Source organism: Arachis hypogaea, chromosome 15 (assembly GCF_003086295.3).
Source record: "Arachis hypogaea cultivar Tifrunner chromosome 15, arahy.Tifrunner.gnm2.J5K5, whole genome shotgun sequence".
NCBI classification, from domain to species: Eukaryota; Viridiplantae; Streptophyta; class Magnoliopsida; order Fabales; family Fabaceae; genus Arachis; species Arachis hypogaea.
In genome coordinates this window covers 155,629,879-155,654,377 of record NC_092050.1, presented here as the reverse complement: position 1 = coordinate 155,654,377, position 24,499 = coordinate 155,629,879, and the positions used below count along the sequence as shown (strand labels likewise).

The following is a 24,499-nucleotide window of genomic DNA, read 5'->3' as shown; positions in this document are numbered from 1 at the left end:
AAAAAAAGATAAAGTATAAGAATTTTTATTAATAGCAGCTTACAAATAAATTATTTTGTATTTAGATTTTTAGTTATAGAATTACTTATTTTAAAATTGTAGCGTTTGGATAAATAGCTCAAAAAATACAACTTTTTTTCACAAAAAATGGATATTAAAACAACGACGATAACAAATACTTTTTAATATTGAATGTTGATTTTCTATAACCTAATCACTAAGATTACAACTGTTTAGGCAATTAATTCTTTATTTGCTCTCTTATTGGTTCCATTTTTTAGGTAGAAACTGGTTCTTCTACTTCATCTTCATCCATAACAGTATTCTTGTATGTGGTAAATAGTAATAAAATTTTAATTCACAATAATCTTGATGGCAATGCCAAAGAAATTATTGTGCAGTTAGTCTTTGCTGTTTTATTGTGTATGATATGGTAGATAAAAATAAAAAATAAATGTCAAATGTGTGTCAATGTATATTTTGTTGGTGTTTTTTATTTTTTTTATTTTTTTATTATGGTCAAGAACTTGTTATAACTAACTATAAAGATAATAGCAACTATATAAAAATAAAATCACATGGAAAAAATAAAATTAAAACTGAGATTTTATATTACACACAATGTTAAATACAAATTTAATCATAAAAATAGAGTGGTAAAATGATAAAAAAAAAAAAAAGCTGAAAGGAATATATGCAATAAGTAGTTCAGATGGAACATTGTTTTAAAATGGTGGTGGAAGGTCAATATTTTCAACAGATAAATCATTAAGTAAAAATAATGGTGAAAGGCCAATACTTCTAGCAGATAGAACCTTGGGTGAAGATGGTGGTGGGGCCAATATTTCCAGTATTTTTTTTACAGAGAAAGTAGATTTTTTTGTTTTGAGGTCATTTTTTTTACGGAAATGATAGAATGACTTATCTAGGAGGAGAAGTCATATATTTTGGAAATGGATCATCCCCAGTTTTTTTAACACTTGAAAAAATAAAGTGTGATATTTCATTATCTCACCTTTAATTCTATAAATGGGACTAAAAATAAAGAAGAGAGAGAACAATGAAAGATGAGATGAAACACTGAATACCATCCCTTTTTTTTTATTGGAGAGGGTCGACTCCCATATATTTCTATTTCTTCAAAAAGTTATGAATTAACTTTTCGAAAAATTAAAATTTTTTTTAAAATAGTGCCAAACACACTTATTGTGACTTTTCATAATTCAAAAATCAGAAAAAAATAGCTTCTGCTATTTCCCAAAAGAACTCTAAGTAATCATTAGCTACTCTTGCAGTGTTTTGTTGAATATATTTTGGGTACAAGGATAATATCTCCTGTATTTCATTTATGAAATGAAATTCACCTTTTCATGAGTCCCATTTTAATGTTGATGTCCCTGGCTGTCATGTTTTGTGGAATGTCTCTACAAATTAAGAAAGAAAGACAATTGGGAATTTTTGAATTGCACTAACTTAAGATTTAAGGATAATAGAAGCTTTTTTTTGTTAAGAAAATAAAAGAGTGTTGACTAGAGGCTAATTTGAATAATTTATTCAAATAAAACAAATGAAGCAAATGTCTATCCATTGAGAATTACTTATTTATTTGTCCTATTTACATTATATATAAATTATGAAACTTCTTCCACTTTTTAAAAAAAAACACATGAATCGTAATATCTTTTTAAAGGTTTATAAAAAAAAATATGTGGACGTAAATGGTGAAATCCCTTCATGGTTTAAGAAGAAAATGTTGTAGACATAAATTGTGGTACCCCTTCTACAATTTATGAATAATTATATATATATATACATAATTCACAAGACCAAGTGATGGATTACATAGTTGAGAGTTAAAATTGATGGAGGTGAGCATTTGGGAGAGAATCAGAGGACTACAAGACTTTAAAGTGGTGGAGCCATGGAAGACCAAAATCGTATGTACCGATTGAATACCAAAATCGTATGTACCGATTGAATGGTATTGTTCACGTGACTGGAAATATTAATCAAGAAGTTAATTTTTTATATATTAAAATTTCATTAGTAAGGAGTTTTTTTTTTAACTTATATGTTAGAATTTTATTTGTGCTTTGTGTAATTCGTAAGTAATTAACAGTGAAATGATTTGTACGTTAAATTTTGATTAGTATCGAATTAATTTTTTTGTTAATGAACTATATTTTTTTTAAATTTGATTTTTCGCGAATTAATTTTCTATATTACTGAACCAAATTTTTTTAAAATTTGATGTGTGGAATTAATTTTTTTGGTTTAAGAACCATATTTTTTTAAAATTTTATTTTTTGCGAATTAATTTTTTTGTTAGCGAACCATATTTTGTAATAATTTGATATGTGTCGAATTAATTTTTTCGTTAATGAACCGTAATTTTTTAAATTTGATGTGTCGAATTAATCTTTTCATTAGTGAATCGTATGTTTTTAAAAGTGGAAGAGTGTCGAAATAATGTTGTCTTCTACATGTTGCAGCTGACTAGGTGTATTTCTTGTGTTAGGAGACAACAGAATATGCCTCTACATGAACAGATTATACCGTATTTAAAAACTGCGAGTTTGTATCACTTGGCTAAACTGAACAGTCACTGGTTCTGAGTTGATGAGTCTCTACTTAGCGCATTCATTGAGAGGTAGCATTCTGAGACGCACACCTTCCACATGCCGTTTGAAGAATGCACCATCACTCTGCAGGACCACTAGCCACCTCATCTGTCTGCTGCCGGACCGAACGGCTCTCGAATGGTATAGAACCAACTGCCACCGTACGGTCTAAATCAGCCGCAAACGAAGGAGATGCAACGTACGGATGAGTTGGTGCAACCGCAGCCATCGAACTAGAAGCACCGCTCATGGCAGTTGAGTAAGGAATCGGAGCTGATGTCCCAAAACTGTCGACACCGACCTCCAACTTAGCGTACAACTTGCGTTCTGACCTCTGAAAAACTCCTATGACAATGAAACAGAATCCAAAGATCTTCATCAAACGCTATCACAAACATATCATATTTCACAACGGTTGACACAACTATGATAGGGATCTTATAAAATAACTTCTTTACCCACTTGTTCCTGAACACCCCAAACTTTTGCAATATGCTGTGTTCTTTAGATCTGACAAGGTATTTGATAAATTGATAAATACACTCAAGAATTTTCTGTCAGTAAACTTCACACCATATTTCTTGCTTCTATGAATTTTTCAGAGCAATGTATTAGCACTAGGAAACTCTCTTCCTCAATAGCCATTGTAAAAATGATCATTTTATACACAATTGATTTTATCGTGTATATATATACTTTTAAATCCTCATAAACCGTAGTAGGAGAAGAGAGGATTATGTATGCATGGCTACTATTCGTAAACCGTAAAAGGGGTACCACGGTTTATGTGGTTTTTACCTTGTTCATAAACCGCGGTTTATGTGTTTCTTCAAAAAAGTGAAAGGAGTTCCACAGTTTACATATAATGTAAATAGCACAAGTAAGTAACCAGTTCTCAATTGTTGTATTTGGGTAAACATTTGCTTTATTTGTTTTATTTGAGCAAGTTGTCCGGCTAATTTTTTTCGATATGACACGTAGGTTGGTGTAACGCCGCGTTAAGGAAGTTAGGGGTGTTTTACACTGTTGTAATGACAGTTAACTGATGGAAAAAAATTGAACGGTCTGATTTCTTGGAGATGAGAAGAGACACAAATCGGACACTGGGCATACATTATTTACAAAAAATTTTTTAGACAATGAAATCAGACCCACTAATTTTATGCACACAAATAATAATTAATTTATTATCACACCTATAATCTTAATAAAAATTATTACTACAATAAATTTATTAATAACAATTAATAATAATTGTTCGTACCTATATCTTAATATAAATTATTACTACAATAAATTTATTACTAACAATTAATACTAATTAATTAATTTATTTATTATCATACCTATAATCTTAATAAAAATTATTACTACAATAAATTTATTAATAACAATTATAATAATTAATTTATTATCACACGTATAATCTTAATAAAAATTAGGGTAGAGTATATTTTTTGTCCCTAAAATTTGACAAAAATTTTAAAAATACTCCTAAATTTTATTTTATTTCAATTTTGTCCCAAAAATTTTTTATTTGCATCAAATATACTATCGACAGCTAAATTTTAAAAAAATTTAAGACCAATCTAACAATAATGCAAAAAATTATGCTTGATTTGCTTGAGTTGAGGGTTGTTCTTATAAAATTGTTCTTGAATCGGTCTTAAATTTTTTGAAAAATTAGCTGTTAGGGGTATATTTGATGCAAATCGAAAATTTTTTGGGACAAAATTGAAACAAAATAAAATTCAAGGATATTTTTAAAACTTTTATCAAATTTCAGGGACAAAAAATATACTTTATCCTAAAGATTATTATTACAATAAATTTATTAATAACAATTAATAATAATAATTTTATTATCATACCTACATCTTAATAAAAATTATTACTATAATCAATTTATTAATCACAATTAATAATAAATTAATTTATTATCATACACCTATAATCTTAATAAAAATTATTACTACACTATCTATTTCTATTGATCTCTAACATCACTATTATTTTAATTAAATCAAAATATTTAAAAATTAAAACTTACATAATTAAGATGATGAAGATAATTAGTAATGTGGAGTTTCGGACGATTGACGTTTTTTATTCTTCTTCTCTTTGGCATTATTAAAGGCTGGTGGTCTAATTTTTTTTACCTCCCAAGGTCCGATTCTTCAACAATGGAGAGTGAAATAAGTGGAGTTGAAAGTGAGGTTGGGGACTTGAGAGTGAGTGAGGAAAGAGTGGGACGAGAATGAAAGGGATGAGGTAAGCAGCCGTAGTATACAAGCATGGGCTAGGGGTGCATGCATGTGTAACGCGTGGCATGCAGTCCGATTTGTGCACCTGCAATGCCTCTAATCGGATCGTCTGATTACTCTCTCTCAAATTGGACCGTTCAATTTGTTGATTAAAGCCGTCACATTTTGGTTAAATTTTTTGCACTCTCATAATGTAGCTATACATCATATTTGTCCCAATATTAAAAACAATTTCTGATTCTAGAGTTGAAATTTATGATTAAAAGAAAAACTTTCTACAATGTTGTATTCGAAGAAGAAAAAATATATAAAAGAGCATAGGATATAGAATGTTCGGTTTTAATGTTGGATAATGGATATTAGGACTGTCAAACGGGCTAGTTCGGCTCATTTAAGTCCGGTCTGTTAAGTCTGTGGATTAAATGGGTTGGTCTATTTAAACCCGTTTTATTTGCGGGCCAGAATTTTTTAATCCGGATCGTTTATGGTCAGTCCGACGGGATTAAACGGCCAGCCTATTTATCATTTTATTTTATTTTTTAAAAATATTTTGACAAAAATACCATTTTTAGGTCAAAAACCATTTAAAAAATAAATTTTTTAGTTGATGAGTCGAATTTTCGGGTCAGATTGGGAAAAATATTGGCTAAAAGTGTTTTTTTTTAAAAAATGTAAAAAATAAACGGACCGCCCGTTTAGCCCGCAGACTAACCCGTTTAATCCATCATTTTTTTCGGATTAATCGAGTTCAGCTCGTTTAACCCGAAATTTCAACGAGTTTAATTTTAGAGGCAAAATTCACCTATTTAAATGGATAAACAGACTGGTGATAGGTTTAGCATATAGCTAGTTTTCATTTTTTTTTTTGATAAAAAAACAAAAAAGATGGAATGTGACTATCCAAAATTGTTACCTACCGCTATGAAGGACATTTGACTCCAACGCACACGTAATCAATGACGCACCCCTAATCCGGGGTCCTCTCCAAACATGGTATATAAAGAAGATCCTATATTAATTACTTATTTTAGACACCAAAAGTTTTATATTGATATTGTTATCTTAACAATAAAATATAATTTGATAGTGAACCATTCAAATTGCCATTTCATCAAAATCTAAGATGCTATTATAGTATTATGAAAAGACAATTTGGATAAATTAGCTTAATTGTTAGTTATCAGCTTATTTTTTAGTGGTTGAAATAACTATTTTTCCCGCAGAAAGGTTTTAGTAAAAAGAAAAAAGATTTCGGATTTCTAATGATGTTAAATTCATTAAAATTTAATTTTTTTACAAATAGTTTTTACTTTTATTCGAAAAATATTATTTATCTTTTAAATTTTTAATTTTTAGTCAATTTTTTATTTAAATAATATTGTTTAATTAATTTAAATATTTATTTTTATAAAAAATCATTTATCTTTATAAAAAATCATTTATTTTTTAATTTTTTTTAAATTAAATGATAGACAATTTTTAAAGGATATGTAATTGCATTATTTTTATTCATAACAAGTATTTTAAAAAAATTATTAACAAAAAGTTACGGCTATGCCTTCTTACACATTTTATTCACGTGTTGTTTCTTAAATTATATATATTTAATATTAGTATTTTTATTCGTAATAATATTACGAGAATATACATTTTTTTAAATTACAATCCACTTTATTCTGACAGTATAGATTATGCATGGCACAAAAGATTTATAAAATTAAATTACTTTTACAAAAAAAATCGTAGGTTGACAAAAATCTCTGACTAAAAAAGCCAAGGTATCTATAGATAAAAAATCAAATAATAAGATTTTTAGTTATTATTTTTATATAAAAATGTCTAATTTTTTATTAACAATTAATTTTAACATTCGTTATCTAAAATTTAAAACAATTTAACGTCTATACTTTTATATTTAATTAGGTATTAAGTCTATTATACAAATAAAAATTATTAATTTTTATACTTATTATTTAAAAATAATATTTTTTTCTCTATATATATAAAAATATAATTAGATATTAGTATAATAAAATTATATTGATAGTTATAAAATTAATTCAAAATTAATATTTTAAACAATTGAATTTTGATTCTAACTTTTAATTATAACATTAGTATTCTCTCCAAATTATATGTAATAAATATTTGAAAAAAAATAAAAATATAAACTAGAAAGATAAGTGGTAAATATTTAAAATTAAAAAATATGTATATAATAATAATAATTTTTATTTGAATTATATTATTTTGTTAATTTTGTTTTCTGTAGAACAAAAAGGTAAAAAAATAGAGAATGAAAGAAAAGAGAACGAAAGATAAAATAAAGAATGAGAGTGAGAGTAAGTTTGTTAATTTTTGAAAAAAAAATTTATTTTAATTGTAATAAAAAATATTGGATTACATATTTTGATTTGTCAAAATTACTAATATAAAATATAAATTATATATAGCTTAAAAATGGTAGAGAGAAATAGAAAAATTGAGAGGTAGATGAGAGAATTTAGGAAGGGGGTTTATTGATTTTGGAAAAAGATATTTTCGCTCAATTTTAATAAGATAGTGTCATGTGACACATTTGATTATTAAATTAGATAGTAATATATGATACATAATATATGTATATTTCAATTTCAATTTTAATATTTTAATTTTAATTTTAATGCAATTAAAGAATGTCATGTTACACATTTTAATTGTCAAATTAGTAATTAGTCATTGATATTAATTATAATATATAAAATAGATAGAATAGTTGAAAGAATAAGAGAGATAGAGAAAGGAAGATGGAGAAGGGGGGAACTCTTTAATTTTGAAGAGAAATATTTGATTTCAACTGTAATGAATGAGTGACATGTGATACATTTTGGTTGTAAAATTGGTATGAGAGAGGGGAGAACTCTTTAATTCTTTAATTTTGGAGGAAAAGATTTAATTTCAATTGTAACGAGGAGTGACATGACATATAACACATTTTGGTTGTAAAATTATTATGGAAGAAGGAAAAATTTCTTAATTTTAGAAGGAAAGATTTTTTTTTTTGGTGACTTTAGAAGGAAAGATTTAATTCTAATTACAATTACATGTGGCACATTTTGGGTGTAAAATTAAAAATATATAATAGGATAATAGATAATAGAATCTAAAATAATAATTTCCATTAACGTGTGTTGAAATTCAACGACGGGGACGGAAAGTGGTTGGAACCTAACGTCATTAACCATAAACGATTTCTGTATATATAAGACACAGTCATCACAAAGTCATATATATTCAAAACCGAACAAAGAAAGATTGATAGAGAAGAATCCAGAAAGAAAAGATATTCATAGTTTTGATTCGTTGATTGGAAATTATAAAGAAGGTAATGGCTTTGATGAGTTTGAAGGACACTTTCTACATATCACATGGATCACCAACGTTGGCCATTGACGATTCGATTGAGATAAGGAAGGTTCTTAAATCGTGGAATCGGATTTTCCCGCAGAAACCTTCTGCCATTCTTGTTATCTCCGGTCATTGGGACACAGCAGTTCCCTCCGTCAATGTTGTTCAGAGAAACGAAACCATTTACGACTTTTATGGCTTCCCTAAACCCATGTACCAGGTTTCGCACTCTTTCTTATCTTAAAATATATATATTTTTTTTGGGGAATATAGTTGTTTAATTAGTTCATCAACTTACTTAGCTATAATTAACTTGGATTTGATTGGTTGAGTGGTTAGTTCACATGCTTAAACAAATATCGTGGTTCCAATCCTGCCTTGTGTATGGAGCTGATCTCAGATTCGCGACAGATTAGTCCTTAGGATACCGTGAGCAACCAAAAACTTACTTAGCTATGAAAAACTCTGTTGGTTATTCGAATCGGATTAGTCAAATTCCTGCAATAGGTCCAAAAATCTTAGCCAAGTGCACGAGTTAGTTGTAATTCCTATTTCTTGCATTGGAATTTGTCCGATTCTTTTATGGTAGAGACTCACGTTTAATTATTTTCATGTGAAGTTGATAATTGAGAATCATTAGATAATTGATATATTTATGAAAACTCACATGCAATTGTTTAGGATTTAGCAATATAGCTTTAAGATACTAGAAATGATTTCTTCTTGAAGATTTGCCAATGACTTTGTTGACACAATTATGTCTCAAAAGTTCGGCTTTTGGCATTTCATATGATGCTAATGCTTGTCATTTGGCATGGTTCTCGGTTATCCATGGATGATGATCTTAATCTCTTCATTGCTTATATGCTTAATTTGCCAACAGCTTAAGTATCCAGCACCTGGGGCTCCAGAGTTGGCAAGGAGGGTGAAGGAACTACTTCAAAAATCCGGTTTTGGCCGTGTCGACGAAGACAAGAGGAGAGGGCTTGATCACGGTGCTTGGGTTCCACTCTTGTTGATGTACCCCGAAGCTGATATCCCGGTATGTCAATTGTCTGTTCAATCTGATAAGGATGGGACTCATCACTATAACATGGGAAAGGCATTGACACCTCTTAAAGATGAAGGTGTGCTTATAATTGGTTCTGGAAGTGCTGTTCACAATCTGAGAGAGCTTAGAGTTCATTCCGGCAACACTGCTGTTCCCTGGGCTCTGGAATTCGATAATTGGTTGAAAAGGGCTCTTCTTGAAGGAAGGTAACTTATTTATGCTTTGATGTTCACGTTTGCTAATTGCTTGGTTGATCTTATTAAGGATGTTAACCGCAATAGTCTAATACTCTCTCCATTTCGTAACACCTCTCACTTTGGAAATTTGATATATTCATAACTCAAATATATCTTGAGAATGTACCAAATTTGACAAAGTGACAGATATCATGAATGGAGGAAAAACATTTTAAAGCTAGCAAGCATTGAATGTTGGTTCTTGATGGATTGGTTCTGAAGGCTTTTCACTTGCTTTTGTAGATATGAGGATGTAAACAATTGGGATAAGAAAGCGCCGCACGCGAAGAAGGCTCATCCATGGCCAGATCACTTTTATCCACTTCATGTTGCCATTGGTGCAGCTGGTGGAAATCCAAAGGCCAAAGTTATCCACAGCAATATCGAATTAGGATCTCTCTCCTATGCCTCTTTCCAGTTTACTGAAGTTTCCGACTCGTGTTCTGCTTAATACTTTGTAAATGCTGTTCAGTTGTTGATAATATAGTGAGAAAAATTGATGTATAACGAACTGTTTTAATAAAAGATATTTAATGATTTCCCTTTTTGAATTGAGACGATGATTGGTTCAATATTCTTTAAAAGGGTAATTAACTCTATTCTATTACACATGTGGAATTGCAGTGATGCTTGTTGTAGCATACTCTTAATGGATTAAAATCAAGGTCTGAAAGATTCATCCTTATATTTTAGTTGTGAATTATCTGCTGTCGTATAAAAACCAAATGAAGAAGATCATTGATGTATGCATATGTATCTCTTGGATGAAAATGATAACAATGTTGTTTCCTGTAATAGTCTCTGTTCAAATTAATGTGTAGTGATGAAAAAACTGTGTGATGCACCAGAACTCTTTTCTTCTCTGCTAGAGAATGGCTTGAAACTTGATGCTTTTGCCTATAGCAGATCATGCAGAAGTTCATAGCAGGCCACTTCTTTTTTCTTATTTATTTATTTATTTGTTTGTTTATTTATGTGGAAACCACATGTATTCCTAGATCAGAGGTGACCACAAAGCTACTTGTAGAGATAAAACATTTTTATGCAGAATCTGGCATCTGAAGTTAGTATTTCAATTTTCATGTTGTTTGGTCTTTCTAAGTTATGTCTCCTATACTGCATGGAATTGAATCCCCAAGAAAGCATCAAATTTGTTAAACCTGAAACTTGATTGTGTAGAGCTGTTATGACTTATGAGGATAAGATGTGTATATTTTGGGTAAATGTGTGATATACTTTTCTTTTCCTAATAAGTAATTTAGTATCCTTTAGAAAAGACTTGCAAAAATAATTACTAATATATATTGAGGTATATCATATGTATTATCATTTTATCTTTCAGAATCTCAATGTAATTTATCATTTAAATTTTTTTTTTTTTAAAGAAAACTTGACTTTGTTATGTTTTTCCTATTTCACAGTATTAGATTATAAGAGTTTTAATTTGATCTACTCTGTTTTTCAATGTTAAACCAAGCTAGAAAAATATGCTTGAATTTGTAGATTTGATTTTGAGTGGTGTGTCATCAAAATGGGTCTAGTTTTTCTTTTGTATTTATCATATGATATATTGACAATTAACTTATTTGATATTACTTTTATATTTAAATGGTAAAAACTAAAAAATAACAAAGAAGTCAACATTTTTCCTTTTCTGGTGTTCTACACTTTTACTGTTGTTACCAGAATCCTATGTAGTATTTTAGATACACAGCAAGATAAGTTTTTTTATATGTCATAGTTTTAAATAAAAGTAGCTAAAAATACATATTTTAATTCTTAAAATTTTTCTATTTTTTTTTATAAAATCTTTGTATTCTCTCTGAAGATTCTCTCATTATTATAAGTTGAACCTTGCATCATCTAACCAACCAACCAACAAAGAAGAAAGAAGAAGAGAGCCATCATCAATCATGGCTTTGAGTTTGAAGGAAACTTTCTATATATCTCATGGATCACCCTTGTTGGCCATTGATGATTCAATTGAGATAAGAAAGGTGCTCAAATCATGGAAGAACATCTTCCCTCAGACTCCCTCTGCCATTCTCATCATCTCTGCTCATTGGGACACTCGTGTTCCATCTGTCAACATTGTTGAGAGGAATGACACCATTCATGACTTTTATGGATTCCCTAAACCTCTCTACCAGGTTTCTTTCCTTTAGATTCATTCATTTCCTTCTTTGTCATCCTTCTTATGCAAAGTTTCATTAGATTGAACTTGTTCGAATCGGATTAGTCAAAGTCTTGGTTATATAGTCTCTGGATGTCAGTGGGAAAGACCAAACAATCTTTTAAGTCTTGAACAGATTTAGAATACTCAGTTGTTCTTTTTTCAGAAATGATTGAAAATTTGGTATCTTTTTGTGATGGGGAATCTTAGCTCTTAATCTTAACCATGTTATGTTTTTGGCTCCTTTTGAAGGATACTACAAAGTAGAACAATTTTTGGTCATAGTTCTTGGTTAGCCATGAATTGATCTTAATCTTCTGTTGGCATATAGATTAAGTATCCAGCACCAGGAGCTCCACAACTTGCAAGGAAGGTAAGAGATCTACTTCAAAAATCCGGCTTCAGCGCGGTGGAAGAAGACAGAAGGAGGGGGCTAGATCATGGTGCTTGGGTTCCATTGATGTTGATGTACCCGGAAGCCAGCATTCCGGTATGTCAGTTATCTGTTCAATCTCATATGGATGGAACTCATCACTATAACATGGGAAAAGCATTGTCTTCTCTTAAAGATGAAGGTGTTCTTATAATTGGTTCTGGAAGTGCAGTTCATAATTTGAGAGAGTTAATTAGAGATGGAAGCAGTGATGTCTTTCCATGGGCTCAGGAATTTGATGATTGGTTGAAAACAACTCTTCTTCAACGAAGGTACCCTTTTCTATGTAATTGTTTACATGTGAAGTTGATAACTTAAAACCAGAAGATAATTTGACATATTTGACTAAATTATTATCTAACAGTCTTAATTATCAACTTACTTTTAGAAATTTGTTACCTTCACTGTTGAAGGTATCTTGATGCAAATTATGTCTAAATACATTGAATTATGAATTTACTAAATTTTGATATTTTAGATATGATGATATAAACCATTGGGATAAGAAAGCACCGCAGCCGAAAAAGGCTCATCCGTCGCCGGAGCACTTTTATCCGCTCCATGTTGCCATTGGTGCTGCCGGTGGGAATCCGACGGCCAAAGTTGTTCACAGTAATATTGAAATGGGATGTCTCTCTTATTCATCTTACCAGTTTAATGAAGTTCCTGGCTCTTGCTCTTCTTAATAGTGTTGATTGGGAACTGACTTATCTACGTGTGATTTAATTTAAGGAACTGACTTATGTAATAAATTGTGTTTGGATGGACTTTTTTCATTGTGTGTATTTTAATCCATGAAATAATCTTACCTAATAGAATAAAATGCTATTGTTGTCGCTAATATTTTTTGTTTTATGTAATTTAATTTATACATTTATTAGCTAGTGGGATAAGATTTCGGTGTTGTTAACGTTATCATGCAAATTTGATAAAGAAATCTTATTTGTTTTCTTCTCCTCGATATGTAATGTTGTTGATATTTTGACATGTATTTTCCTTTACTTATTAGAAGAAGCTAAATAGAAGTTTTTCATTGTTGCACAATTTTTTTTCCAATGTATTATCATCTTATTTGTCAGAAAGCATTTTGGTTGAACGAAAAAATAAATAAATAAATCAAGGGGAAAAAACAGGGGTGATTGTTACATAAAATACTTATGCTGTGATATTACTAAGAGTATAACTATTTTCTTATAAAATTTCTTAGAACCGCATGATAAACATAAGGGTTATGTTATTTGTACACCAAAATTAGTTACTAAAGTCAGCCACCAGTATAAAATACATACTAAAATATAAATACACATTGAAAATAAATTAAACCATACATGTATTTATACATAAATACATTGGTGGCTGATTTTAGTATACAAATAGCATTTTCTGATTAAATTATAATGTGTAAGATAGTGTGATCTATCTTTAGTGCCAATACATCAAAATATAAAAAATAATGTTTATTATAATTATATGAATTAATTTGTCTATAATGATGGCTGGCCGGTCCATATTGAAAATTACTCCCTAGAAAGAGTCATCACAACATCAATGATGGCCAATAGAATCATTAAGAAAATTATTGGTCAAATGTCAAAAGCAAAAACACTGAGGATTTAAGCTATAATTATATAAGATATGAATACAATTACAAAGTGCTTACATTTATATATACATAATTCCTTCATTCTTTTGCTTATCTCTTTCTAGATAGCTTGTATTTTCAATGAACAAGATCTTTAGATTGTGTTACACTTCTAGTAATTCTACACCAAAGAAAGAAATGATGAATAAAGAAAGTGGTGATTCCAATGATACAACAATAGAAGAAGTGGAAGAGAATAACAGCAATAACAATGTTATGGGGTTGATGAGAATGAGAGAAACATTCTACATATCACATGGATCACCAGAACTTGCCATAGATGAGTCAATCCCTGCATGGAAGTTCTTGAAGTCATGGAAGGAGGTTTGTCCCCAAACACCCTCTTCCATCCTCATCATCTCCGGCCACTGGGACACCGATGTCCCCACGGTCAACATCGTTGACCGCCACGAAACCATTTATGACTTCTATGGTTTTCCAAGGGCCATGTACAAGGTTAGTCTCTTCTTCATGTTTTGATGAGTTTGATTTTATTTTCATACTTCTCTAATAACTTCAATGATTCATGTTGAAATTAAGTTCCTTATTTCTTATGATAGATTTTTATGATGAGAATGAAAGATGAACGAATATTTTGGTAGTAGTGTTATTTGTATATAATATTTTTTAACAATTATATCGACATATTTTTAAATTGATCAAATAAAACGTATATTCTATCTAACAGTAAATAAAATTGTGTGAATGGAATCCCACAAATATTACATGAAATTCTAAAGAATTCAATGAATTTGGTCAAAATGTGCCAGCTTACATAAAGTTGGTCTGCATAAGCATATGAATATCAATAAGCGAATTGCTTTAATTTTTAAAACTATTTACGATTTTACGTTATATAAAGTAATTGGCCAAAAAACAATAAAATAATAAAACACGCTTTGTTCGTGTTGGCATAATAGCATGTGAATATGTGATGTGAAGCAAAAATCAAGATATAATAATAAAAAAAAAACAAATAAAAATAAACATAAACAAAAACATAAAATTAAATGCTTCCTTGGCGCTTGTTTTATCGCTTCCATTTCTGACTTTGATTTTTTTGCTAAACTTCATATAATAATCATATGTTCACGACTTCACGCCAACGACTTCCTACTACTGCTGATTAAATATTTGTGGTAGTTTTTTTGAGGTGTTAACGTTTTTGTACCACCACAAATCCAAAATACGTAAAATTGTATACTACAAGGCTTATACATTGAATATTCTATGCCATAAAAAATGTCCTAGAGATCATCGGTACATGATTATAATGGCAGTTGGCACAAACAATGCAAGGAAGCTGTATGCTAATTTAATTTAAAATCATGATTAGGAGGTTGATTAATTAATACATATTCTCTGCTTCACTTTTAAGTGAGTATCAAGAAATTCTTAAATAATTTTAGAGCATCACTTAAATATGGTTACAACTAATAAGAAGATGACTATTTAAGATATAGTTCATCATTAACTTAAACTCTTATTTTAAATAGAGTTTTTCTTTAGTTGTGAGTATAATATATATAAAAACAAAAAAAATCAGTAAAAACAAAATTTTATTTTCTATTTTACTTTCTATTTACAAAATTAAGAAAATAAACAATATCGAAAAATAAAAACATAATGCAAAGTTTGTTAGAATAACTCAAATAGAGCTGTCATATTGAGTAACTGTTGCAAAGCAGATCAAGTATCCAGCACCAGGGGCACCAGAATTGGCTAAGAGGGTGAAAGAACTACTAACATCAGCCGGGTTCAGCCGTGTGAAGGAGGACCGGAGGCGGGGGCTTGACCACGGCGCTTGGGTGCCTCTCTTCTTGATGTATCCGGAGGCAGACATTCCAGTGTGCCAACTCTCTGTCTCAACAGGCAGAGGTGCAACTTACCACTACAACATGGGGAAGGCATTGGCATCTCTCAAGGATGAAGGTGTTCTTATCATTGGCTCTGGGAGTGCCACCCATAACCTCAGGGCAATCGCGCCTCGGAATACCCCTCCAGCTCCCTGGGCTTCAGCATTCATGTCCTGGTTGAAAACCTCTCTTCTTGATGGAAGGTATCTAATCCTTTCAACTAGCTCAACACTTTTTTTTTCTATCTTATGTCTGTTAATATAATAAGTGCTTGCTTTGCAATTCCATGGCTGTAACACAGATTTGAGGATGTAAATGAGTACGAAGAGAAGGCACCATATGCAAAAATGGCTCATCCATGGCCGGATCATTTCTTCCCATTGCATGTGGCAATGGGGGCTGCTGGTGAAAAAGCAAAGGCCAAGGTTATCCATGACAGTTGGGATGGTGGTTCTATGTCTTATGCTTCTTTTGGTTTTACAGCTGCTGATACCATTTGAAACATTCATATTTGTTGGATCTCCTGGATTTCTAGTCTTATTATAGCAAAAAAAATATTCATTGTTACAATTGTACATCAAACTGTAGTTCATTGTCCATTAATCTTATGCTTCTTTAATGTGTATTTCGAATTCTTATAAACATTAAGTAATTACAATTTTTATTTAATACTTTATTTTTAATATTACATTTTTCAAAATTGTAATGTAAAGACACCTGATCTCTTAATTCCATGCAATCAATTGCAGAGAGTTATTATTTAAAATTTAATTTTGATTCACTCTAAGCAAAAATAACTACATTAAAATTAATATGAGAAATGTAAAATGACCAATAATATTTTTCCTTTGTATGTCTTATATTTGAATCAACACTAGCCAATTCTCTATTTTCTTCCTACTAAAAATATTGACTTTCTAGTAGTCTCCGAAACATGCATATAAAGAAAAGGTTTGAAATTGTGTAATGCATGCATGAAAATGCAAAACATATATTCAAGATTCTCAAACGTCAGCTATTACGAACAAAATTGTGGTATATGAGGCCTCTAAAATACATCTCCCCTTTTTAACTTTCGAATAAAAGGTTGCACACTGAAACATGGTTTTCCCTCAAGCAGCATGTGGATTTGAAGTTCCAACATGAAATTGGGGATAAAACAGTCAGGAGAGGGCAAAGTTAGGATAAACGAAATCTTTATATTAGCCCATACACAGTACACGACAAATGCACATGATTTTACTTGTTACTTTCAAGTGGAACCTAATCCTCCATGGAGGTGCAAGCAATTCAGAATCACCAATCCGTTCATTGTATTTCAGACTCGCAGTTCAGCAGCCAAAATCCCTTTCCTTTGGATAACAAATATATTGAGAGGGGTTCAATGCGATTCATTTGACAAGGCTATTGTGGCTTCAGTGTAAGATCTAAAACTCAGTATCGAAGCATGAAACCATGATTTTAGAAACCATGGATCTAGCAAAAGGGATGTAGCTCAAGCTATACCTGTCAATCAAAATATCAGAAAATAGTCAGTTTTACAAGAGAGTAACAGAGATGAGGCCATAATAGAATCATATTGCATCCAATAAATTGAAATGGCCAAACAAAGGGTGATGCACACGTTAGATTTTTATTCTTTTCCCCCCAGTGTACTTTGGCTGAGTTAAACCATATCACGTTAATTAGAGAGGACCCAAGCCATTTCAAATAAAAACAGGTCTTTTGTTAACTCCATAGATTTTCAGAATCTCTTTTTTGCTAGTGCCAGAAACCAGAAAAGTTGCCAATTGAACTTATCTAGAAGTCTCCCCACAATTGACTCGCACATACAGCACATGTATTTAATGGACTTAAACAGAAGAAAATATAAAAATAAGTTACATGGAAGGCATTTGGAAACTATAAAATATGACGTACCAAATCAGTGCTCCAAACTCCAAAATAATTGCCAGAAGTGTTAGCAACTTGTTATGAACCTGCTCAGTGCAAAACCAATAAGATGAAATGCCATTTAATAAAAAGAACGTTTTTCCTTTCCTTTTGGTTTTTTCAGTGCGGAAATAGAAGAATCTAAAGAGATGCACTTTTACTTACATATAGAGCACAGAACAAAGCAATGATCATACTTGCAATGTATATGGCTGTGGCATAGATACGAACAGGATCAAGCATCATTGTGAATTGCCGTTTAGGACCAATGAGGAAGGCTGTGCTGCCATCATAAAAGACTCCAACTTATCATTTGAAGAAATCAAAACAACTATTACACCAAATTTAACAGAACATAAATAAACAAAAGCCATCCACACTTTTTTGGCTGTAAATTATTGTCAATGTTAATTTAAAATGTTAAACACTTATGGATTAAGATGAAAGAATAAGGTGTAACAAGAAAACAGTTAATTTAGTAATAAATACAAAGAGGGACATGGGCATCAATTCCTCAAATGATGAGAGAAGGCAGAGTATACATTCAAGGCACGTATGGGGAAACTATCATTATAAGACCAGCAATCCCTCAACACTGATCAATCTAGCTACTTACAGCAACTATACAAGAACAACACAAGATTAGATGCACATTATAATGAATGTCAAACCACTAAGAGAGAGAAAAAAAAAAGGGGGGGGGGGGGGGGTGTCAAGAATCACTGAATCAGTCATTATCCAGCTCCAAAACAGTCAATACCTTCCAAGTGAAAGCAAATTGCCAAGAGTGAATGCTACCGCAAACTTGATTGGTTTGAGAAAAACAAGCATTGACTGTACAATGGTAAGAATAAATGACACTACATTAGTTTCTAGCCATGTAGTCAAATATAAGTTGGAGATAAAAACCTAAGATTATACAGAAAGTACCGAAAGAATCATAGTTGTATTCTTCTCTTTGGTTTTTTTTTTAATAATAAGATTCTTTTATAGTTCAAAAAGAAAAGGATACAACAAAAGGTTTCATTATGAAGAATAATTTGCACTAAACCAAAAGCTAATATATAGCAGAAGTTCTAATTAGAAAGAAAAATCATGCTTATAGACTTACCAATAGTGTAAAAGTTAATCCAGCCGAAAAGCATATTGCAAAACCATATAACCTCTGCTCATAAACAGAGAGCTTATTAGTCCAACAGTTCACATATAGAAAGCTTACCGAGTGAAAACAACACAGGTTTTAAGATGACAAAGATTTCCAGTAAGGAAGAAAACTAGAGGAGGTTGACTCGTTGACACATAATGACATGTTTCAATACAAAATTAAAACAATACAGAAACAATAGCAACAGATTAGGATAAGACAAACATCAGCTTAAAGGGTTAACAGATCCACTACTCCTGTGGTTCTAATGGGAAAAATCAACAAAATTGGTGCTACATTGCATAAAGTCCTAACAAACCAATCTCCCACAATAAAAGTAATCTGAATGGGAAACAAATTCATTATTCAAAAGTCCTGTATATGTAATTCTTGACCCAAACAATAATATTCATCACCTTAGAAACACAATCCATCAAAATTATCTCTGCTTAGTAACAAAGTCACATCTTACAACACAAACAAGCCTCAAAGTTATACTATACCACTCTTATATAACCTGTATAACTCATAAGTATTCATACCAATAACAAAAGTACTGCATTCATGACTCGTCCAATTCATAGATTTCCTAAGAAATATTTCCCAAAGCATTTTGGTGAAGATATTCATAATTTCTCTACAAACGACCCGCCAACAATTTTCACGCATCACCTAAACTCCAGCATAAATTATCTTCTAACAACACAAAATTCAACACATAACATTTCTAGAACAAAAAGGATATCTCAAGTACCCAGTCGCCATGTCACTTGATTAATTTCCCAATATGATATCGTCCAAGGACAAAAACACAGCAACATCTTCTTCCTTAAAGCAACACTGACCATGCAATTCTCTACCTCTATATTGCATCCAGCTCATTCATAATTAAAGCATTGAAGACCAACCGAAATCTCACTGAGATTAACTCCCTAAGTAGAGCAACCTTTCTCGTCCAACGACACTCAGATCCACAATTTCCATGCCATCTATCTACTAAATCAACACTACACACACATCCAAATATAACAACAGTAAAATTAAGCTAAAATATCAAATCCTCTGAACGTTGAAAATGACACAAATGCATAATCACACGCTACGAGATCGCAATGTCAAAAATGCCACAACTGAAGCACAGATCCAGCTAACACTTACATTTCGGAAATCGAATAATCAAATTTCACTCGATTTTTTCCCTTCTATTTTCCTTTCTCAGCTCATAATACGTTGTTTTATCTCACACACAAAAAAACAAGCAACCAAAAACGGTTGAATCGAAACTCGAAAGGAATACCTGTTTGGTGGACAAGGTGCAGTTGCGGTTGAATTCGTCCATGAATGCGTAAGAGCTGCTGTCGTCCAATGCAGTAGCTCGCTGCTCTTCGTCTTCGACTTCCATTCCTACCATGATCTTCACTTTCTCGAAGGCTCTGTTCATCGTTTCCATCGTGTTCTCTTCCTCTATCTAACACACTTTCTCGAGAAACAAAAGGAAAATACACCACACAGTTGCTGAGGCACTTTAAATTGCTTCAATTTTCAGAAATTCGTTTCGGAAGTTCGTTCGATGGAGACATCGCAACCACACCACTTCACTGAAACTAAGCTCATGTGGACGAAGACCTTTCTCTCCTCATCGTATTTTTTTTTTCCCTTTGAGAAAACTTTGGAATTTGGAGTAATCTGAGATATCTAGGCCTGAGTTCAAAGCCTATAACTAAGCCCAAAACATTTGTTTCGAGAAGAAGTATGATTTAAAAAAAAAACAAATAAGTCCAGGCTTATTAATTCAAAGACAAATAAATTTTTGATAAATTAAAAATATAAAAACGTCTTTTACCTTTTAAATTACGGTATTTAAGTTTTTTCAAAAAATTTATTTATTGGACAAAAAAATTTAAATGTCTAGTTTTCTTGATTCAATTTCATTAATCATTCGTCAAGATTCAATTCATAATTACAGATGAATATAGAAGGGTTTCATTAAGGGTTTCATTTTTTTAAATCCCTATTAAAATTGACAGTAGCAGGATAAATTTGGATAACTATATTTATAGTTGGTTTCTAAATAATTCGTTAACATCCAATATCTAGTATCACGTATACATGTATTTCTTCTATACCATAAACCAATTGTTCGTGTAAGGATGATAAAAAGTTTAAGACATCTCTTATTATTTTTCAATATGAAAAAGTAATAAGAATTCAAAATGAAAAAGGTCTTCTTATTCATATTTTAGAAGGTAAAAGATGTTTTTATATTTTCAATTAGTCAATAACTTATTTGTCTTTAAATTAAAAAAAATTAAGAATGGATTTTTTTTAATTGAGGTAATAAGAATGTTAAAATGTAATATAATCCACAACTGAAACAATAAAAATTTCAATTAAATCCAGTCTTAGTTAAAACTAAATGCTTTCAATAAGAAAATTGGTTAAAGTTAGTTTGAACTACTTGAGTAAATTAAATCTTACTCTTAATAAAAATAGATTGAATTTAAACTGAGCATAAAATAAAATTTTCTTGACGAGATTCTCTCTAAAAATATTTTTGGAGTCTCTAACGGAATCATTACTAAATTTTTCTTTTGTTAGATTCAGTTTTTATAAGAGATGACGTTTTATGTATGTACTATTTAATGATGATAAGTAACAATATTTTGAATAATTATTAGATTCTAGCCTATTTTATTCACTTAAAACAATATATTATAATATTTTTAATGAATTTATGTATAACAAAGAAGTTATTTTAATGTTTCATGACGCTTATATTATTGACTTAAATTATTGTTAATTTTATTTTTGTAGCAAATTCAAAATATATGTTAGTTAAAAATATTGATATATTAATATGTTAGTATATTTGGATAGATATTATATCTAGGTAAAATTTTGAAAATACCAGAAATTTCAAAATGAAAAATATTTTATCCCAATCTTGAATTCAAAATATGAAAATCATTATTACTTGCAGGTTGCAGGTTGTTAAGATTCGTAAATTAAAAATCAACAGTTCAATACATTATTAGAAATCTTCTCTTGAAAAAAAAAATAGTCACATTCTATTATTTTTATATACAAAAACTGAACAGAACTTTCATTGCGCATACCATTACATACACTATCAACCGACCGAGCTCTAATTCAAGCTTTGTTCATCATATCGCATCACATTAACGAAGTCTAGGCCAAGTAAATATCTCTTGATAGCATCTTTGAATATTGCAATAAAGATCGAATATAGTTGTGTTTGGTTTGACAATTTATTGTGTTTGTATGTAAAGAATGTTAGTGTTAATTATTTATTTTTGGACTGCATTAAGTTTTTTTTTATTATTGTTTCAGTTTGTTGTTTTAGTCAATTAGTGGTTCCTGCACTTTAGGAGAAAAGTAGTTTTTGTTATTTCACTTCCTTATCTAGTGGGTATGTGGTAGTTTCTGTTCATCCCACTTCCTAGTTTAGTGGTGATGTGGTAGTGTCATGGATTAAAATCCTATAAATGTACTGCTTCAGTAAAGTAAAAATGTGTGATTCTCATTCCTTTCACCTACGTATTTTTCTTATATCTCTGTCCTAAATATTTCTGGTTATACCATAAACCAACAAATTGGTATCACAGCATTCTTTTTACGGGGCCTGTGAAAATGGAAGGTGAAGCAAGTCTCTCACAAATTGCTCCGCCCACCTTTGATGGAGAAAACTATGACCTTTGGGCAGTTAAAATGGAGTCTTATTTGGAGGCATTGGACCTTTGGGAAGCCGTGGAAGAGGATTACGAAATTCCTCCGCTGCCAAACAATCCTACCATGGCTCAAATAAAATTGCACAAGGAGAAAAAAACAAGGAAGGCAAAGGCAAGATCATGTCTCTTTACTGGTGTTTCATCAATAATCTTCACCAGAATCATGACTCTCAAAACACCAAAAGCAATTTGGGACTATTTAAAGGAAGAATACGCAGGGGATGAGAGGATTCGAGGCATGCAAGTGCTCAACTTGATGAGGGAATTCGATATGCAGAGAATGAAAGATTCTGAGACAATCAAAGAATACTCTGACAGGTTGCTTTCTATTGCAAACAAAGTTAGATTACTCGGCACTGAATTCACTGATTCTAGAATTGTGGAAAAAATTCTAGTTACAGTGCCAGAGAGATATGAAGCATCAATAACTACTTTGGAGAATACGAAGGATCTGTCCAAAATCACCTTAGCAGGAGTGTTACATGCCTTGCAGGCCCAAGAGCAGCGAAGGCTTATGAGACAAGATCACGTGGTTGAAGGTGCTTTACCAGCCAAGCATCATGAAGTTGGAAGTAGTCAAAGCAGCCAAAGCAAAGACAAAGGTAAAAAGAAAAATTACCCACCTTGTGAGCATTGTGGCAAAATGGGTCACCCACCCTTCAGATGTTGGAGAAGACCAGACGCAAAGTGCAACAAGTGCAATCAGCTTGGACATGAAGCTGTAATTTGCAAAGGCAAATTTCAACAACATGAAGCTAATGCCAATGTTGTAGAGCAAAATGAAGAAGATCAAATCTTTGTGGCAACATGCTTCTCAGCAAGGAGTAGTTCTGAATGCTGGCTGATTGATAGTGGTTGTACAAACCACATGACATATGATAAAACTCTTTTCAAGGATTTGAAGCCTGCTAAATTCTCAAAAGTCAGAATTGGGAATGGTGACTATATTTCTGCAAAAGGAAAAGGAACAATTGTAATTTCAACTAGCTCAGGTATGAAAACCATTTCAGATGTTCTGTATGTGCCTGACATTGACCAAAATCTGCTTAGTGTGGGTCAATTGTTAGAAAAGGGATTTAAAGTTTTTTTCGAAAATCTACATTGTCTTATCTTTGACACTACCGGTCGGGAGATTTTAAGGGTTAAAATGAGAGGAAAAAGCTTCTCATTTGATCCAATTGTGGAGGAGCAGACAGCTTACATCACCCAAGTCAGTCCCACTGAACTCTGGCATAAGCGACTTGGTCACTGTCATATTCAAAGGATGCTGAACATGAAGAGGAAAGATATGATTGAAGGTCTACCAATACTCTCTGATCATTTGCCAAATTGTAATGCCTGTCAATTTGGTAAACAAAATAGAGTGTCATTTCCCAAAACAGTTTGGAGAGCCTCTCAAAAGCTGCAACTCATCCACACTGATGTGGCAGGACCTCAAAGAACTCCATCGTTACAAGGTAGTCGATACTTTATTCTTTTCATAGATGATTTTACAAGAATGTGCTGGATTTTTTTCTTGAAATTCAAGCATGAAGTGGCTGGAGTCTTTGTAAAGTTCAAGAATATGGTGGAAACTCAAAGTGGGTGCAAGATACAATTTCTAAGATCAGATAATGGGAAGGAGTACACCTCAACACAATTTGATCAATTTTGTGAAGAAGCTGGTATTGTACATCAACTCACAACCCCATACACTCCAGAGCAAAATGGAGTTAGTGAAAGGAGAAATAGATCAGTAATGGAGATGGCCAGATGCATGCTGCATGAGAAGGAATTGCCTAAAGAATTTTGGGCTGAAGCGGCCAACACAGCCGTTTTTCTTCAAAATCGACTTCCATCCAAGGCTTTGAAAGACAAAACTCCTTTTGAAGCTTGGTATGGATATAAGCCTTCACTAACCTCTCTTAAAGTGTTTGGTTGTGTTTGTTTTGCACATGTTCCACAGGTTAAGCGCGACAAGCTTGACAAGAAAGCAATTCCGGGTATTTTTGTGGGTTATAGTTCTGTTTCA

The 24,499-nt window shown here is 31.4% G+C and overlaps 4 protein-coding genes across 4 annotated transcripts; 3 read left to right on the top strand and 1 right to left on the bottom strand.

Moving 5' to 3' along the window:
- Positions 1-8,029: 8,029 nt before the first annotated feature.
- Positions 8,030-10,244, top strand: LOC112751612 (extradiol ring-cleavage dioxygenase). The gene is made up of 3 exons (XM_025800807.3): positions 8,030-8,492; positions 9,156-9,529; positions 9,803-10,244. Exons 1-3 carry the CDS (start codon positions 8,253-8,255, stop codon positions 10,008-10,010), a joined length of 822 nt encoding a protein of 273 aa, XP_025656592.1. The 5' UTR covers positions 8,030-8,252; the 3' UTR covers positions 10,011-10,244.
- Positions 10,245-11,293: 1,049 nt separating this feature from the next.
- On the top strand, positions 11,294-13,006 carry LOC112751614 (extradiol ring-cleavage dioxygenase). The gene is made up of 3 exons (XM_025800809.3): positions 11,294-11,709; positions 12,064-12,437; positions 12,644-13,006. The coding sequence occupies exons 1-3, from the start codon at positions 11,473-11,475 to the stop codon at positions 12,849-12,851; spliced, it is 819 nt and encodes a 272-aa protein (XP_025656594.1). The 5' UTR covers positions 11,294-11,472; the 3' UTR covers positions 12,852-13,006.
- A 762-nt stretch (positions 13,007-13,768) lies between these two features.
- Positions 13,769-16,346, top strand: LOC112751610 (extradiol ring-cleavage dioxygenase). Its single transcript, XM_025800805.3, has 3 exons — positions 13,769-14,263; positions 15,496-15,866; positions 15,965-16,346. Exons 1-3 carry the CDS (start codon positions 13,889-13,891, stop codon positions 16,161-16,163), a joined length of 945 nt encoding a protein of 314 aa, XP_025656590.1. The 5' UTR covers positions 13,769-13,888; the 3' UTR covers positions 16,164-16,346.
- A 276-nt stretch (positions 16,347-16,622) lies between these two features.
- On the bottom strand, positions 16,623-20,481 carry LOC112751611 (uncharacterized). The gene is made up of 6 exons (XM_025800806.3): positions 20,037-20,481; positions 18,707-18,760; positions 18,356-18,429; positions 17,761-17,878; positions 17,584-17,642; positions 16,623-17,169 (listed from the first exon to the last, which is right to left on the bottom strand). Exons 1-6 carry the CDS (start codon positions 20,187-20,189, stop codon positions 17,091-17,093), a joined length of 537 nt encoding a protein of 178 aa, XP_025656591.1. The 5' UTR covers positions 20,190-20,481; the 3' UTR covers positions 16,623-17,090.
- Positions 20,482-24,499: the final 4,018 nt, after the last annotated feature.

Coding starts and splice junctions, on each gene's coding strand:
- LOC112751612 (XM_025800807.3), top strand. CDS start 8,253: ATGGCTTTGATGAGTTTGAAGGACACTTTCTACATATCACATGGATCA. Junction 8,493..9,155: donor TCCCTAAACCCATGTACCAG/GTTTCGCACTCT, acceptor ATTTGCCAACAG/CTTAAGTATCCAGCACCTGG. Junction 9,530..9,802: donor AGGGCTCTTCTTGAAGGAAG/GTAACTTATTTA, acceptor TTGCTTTTGTAG/ATATGAGGATGTAAACAATT.
- LOC112751614 (XM_025800809.3), top strand. CDS start 11,473: ATGGCTTTGAGTTTGAAGGAAACTTTCTATATATCTCATGGATCACCC. Junction 11,710..12,063: donor TCCCTAAACCTCTCTACCAG/GTTTCTTTCCTT, acceptor GTTGGCATATAG/ATTAAGTATCCAGCACCAGG. Junction 12,438..12,643: donor ACAACTCTTCTTCAACGAAG/GTACCCTTTTCT, acceptor TTGATATTTTAG/ATATGATGATATAAACCATT.
- LOC112751610 (XM_025800805.3), top strand. CDS start 13,889: ATGAACAAGATCTTTAGATTGTGTTACACTTCTAGTAATTCTACACCA. Junction 14,264..15,495: donor TTCCAAGGGCCATGTACAAG/GTTAGTCTCTTC, acceptor GTTGCAAAGCAG/ATCAAGTATCCAGCACCAGG. Junction 15,867..15,964: donor ACCTCTCTTCTTGATGGAAG/GTATCTAATCCT, acceptor GCTGTAACACAG/ATTTGAGGATGTAAATGAGT.
- LOC112751611 (XM_025800806.3), bottom strand. CDS start 20,189: ATGGAAACGATGAACAGAGCCTTCGAGAAAGTGAAGATCATGGTAGGA. Junction 17,643..17,760: donor CTTTGTTCTGTGCTCTATAT/GTAAGTAAAAGT, acceptor TGCACTGAGCAG/GTTCATAACAAGTTGCTAAC. Junction 17,170..17,583: donor GAGTTTGGAGCACTGATTTG/GTACGTCATATT, acceptor TTTGATTGACAG/GTATAGCTTGAGCTACATCC.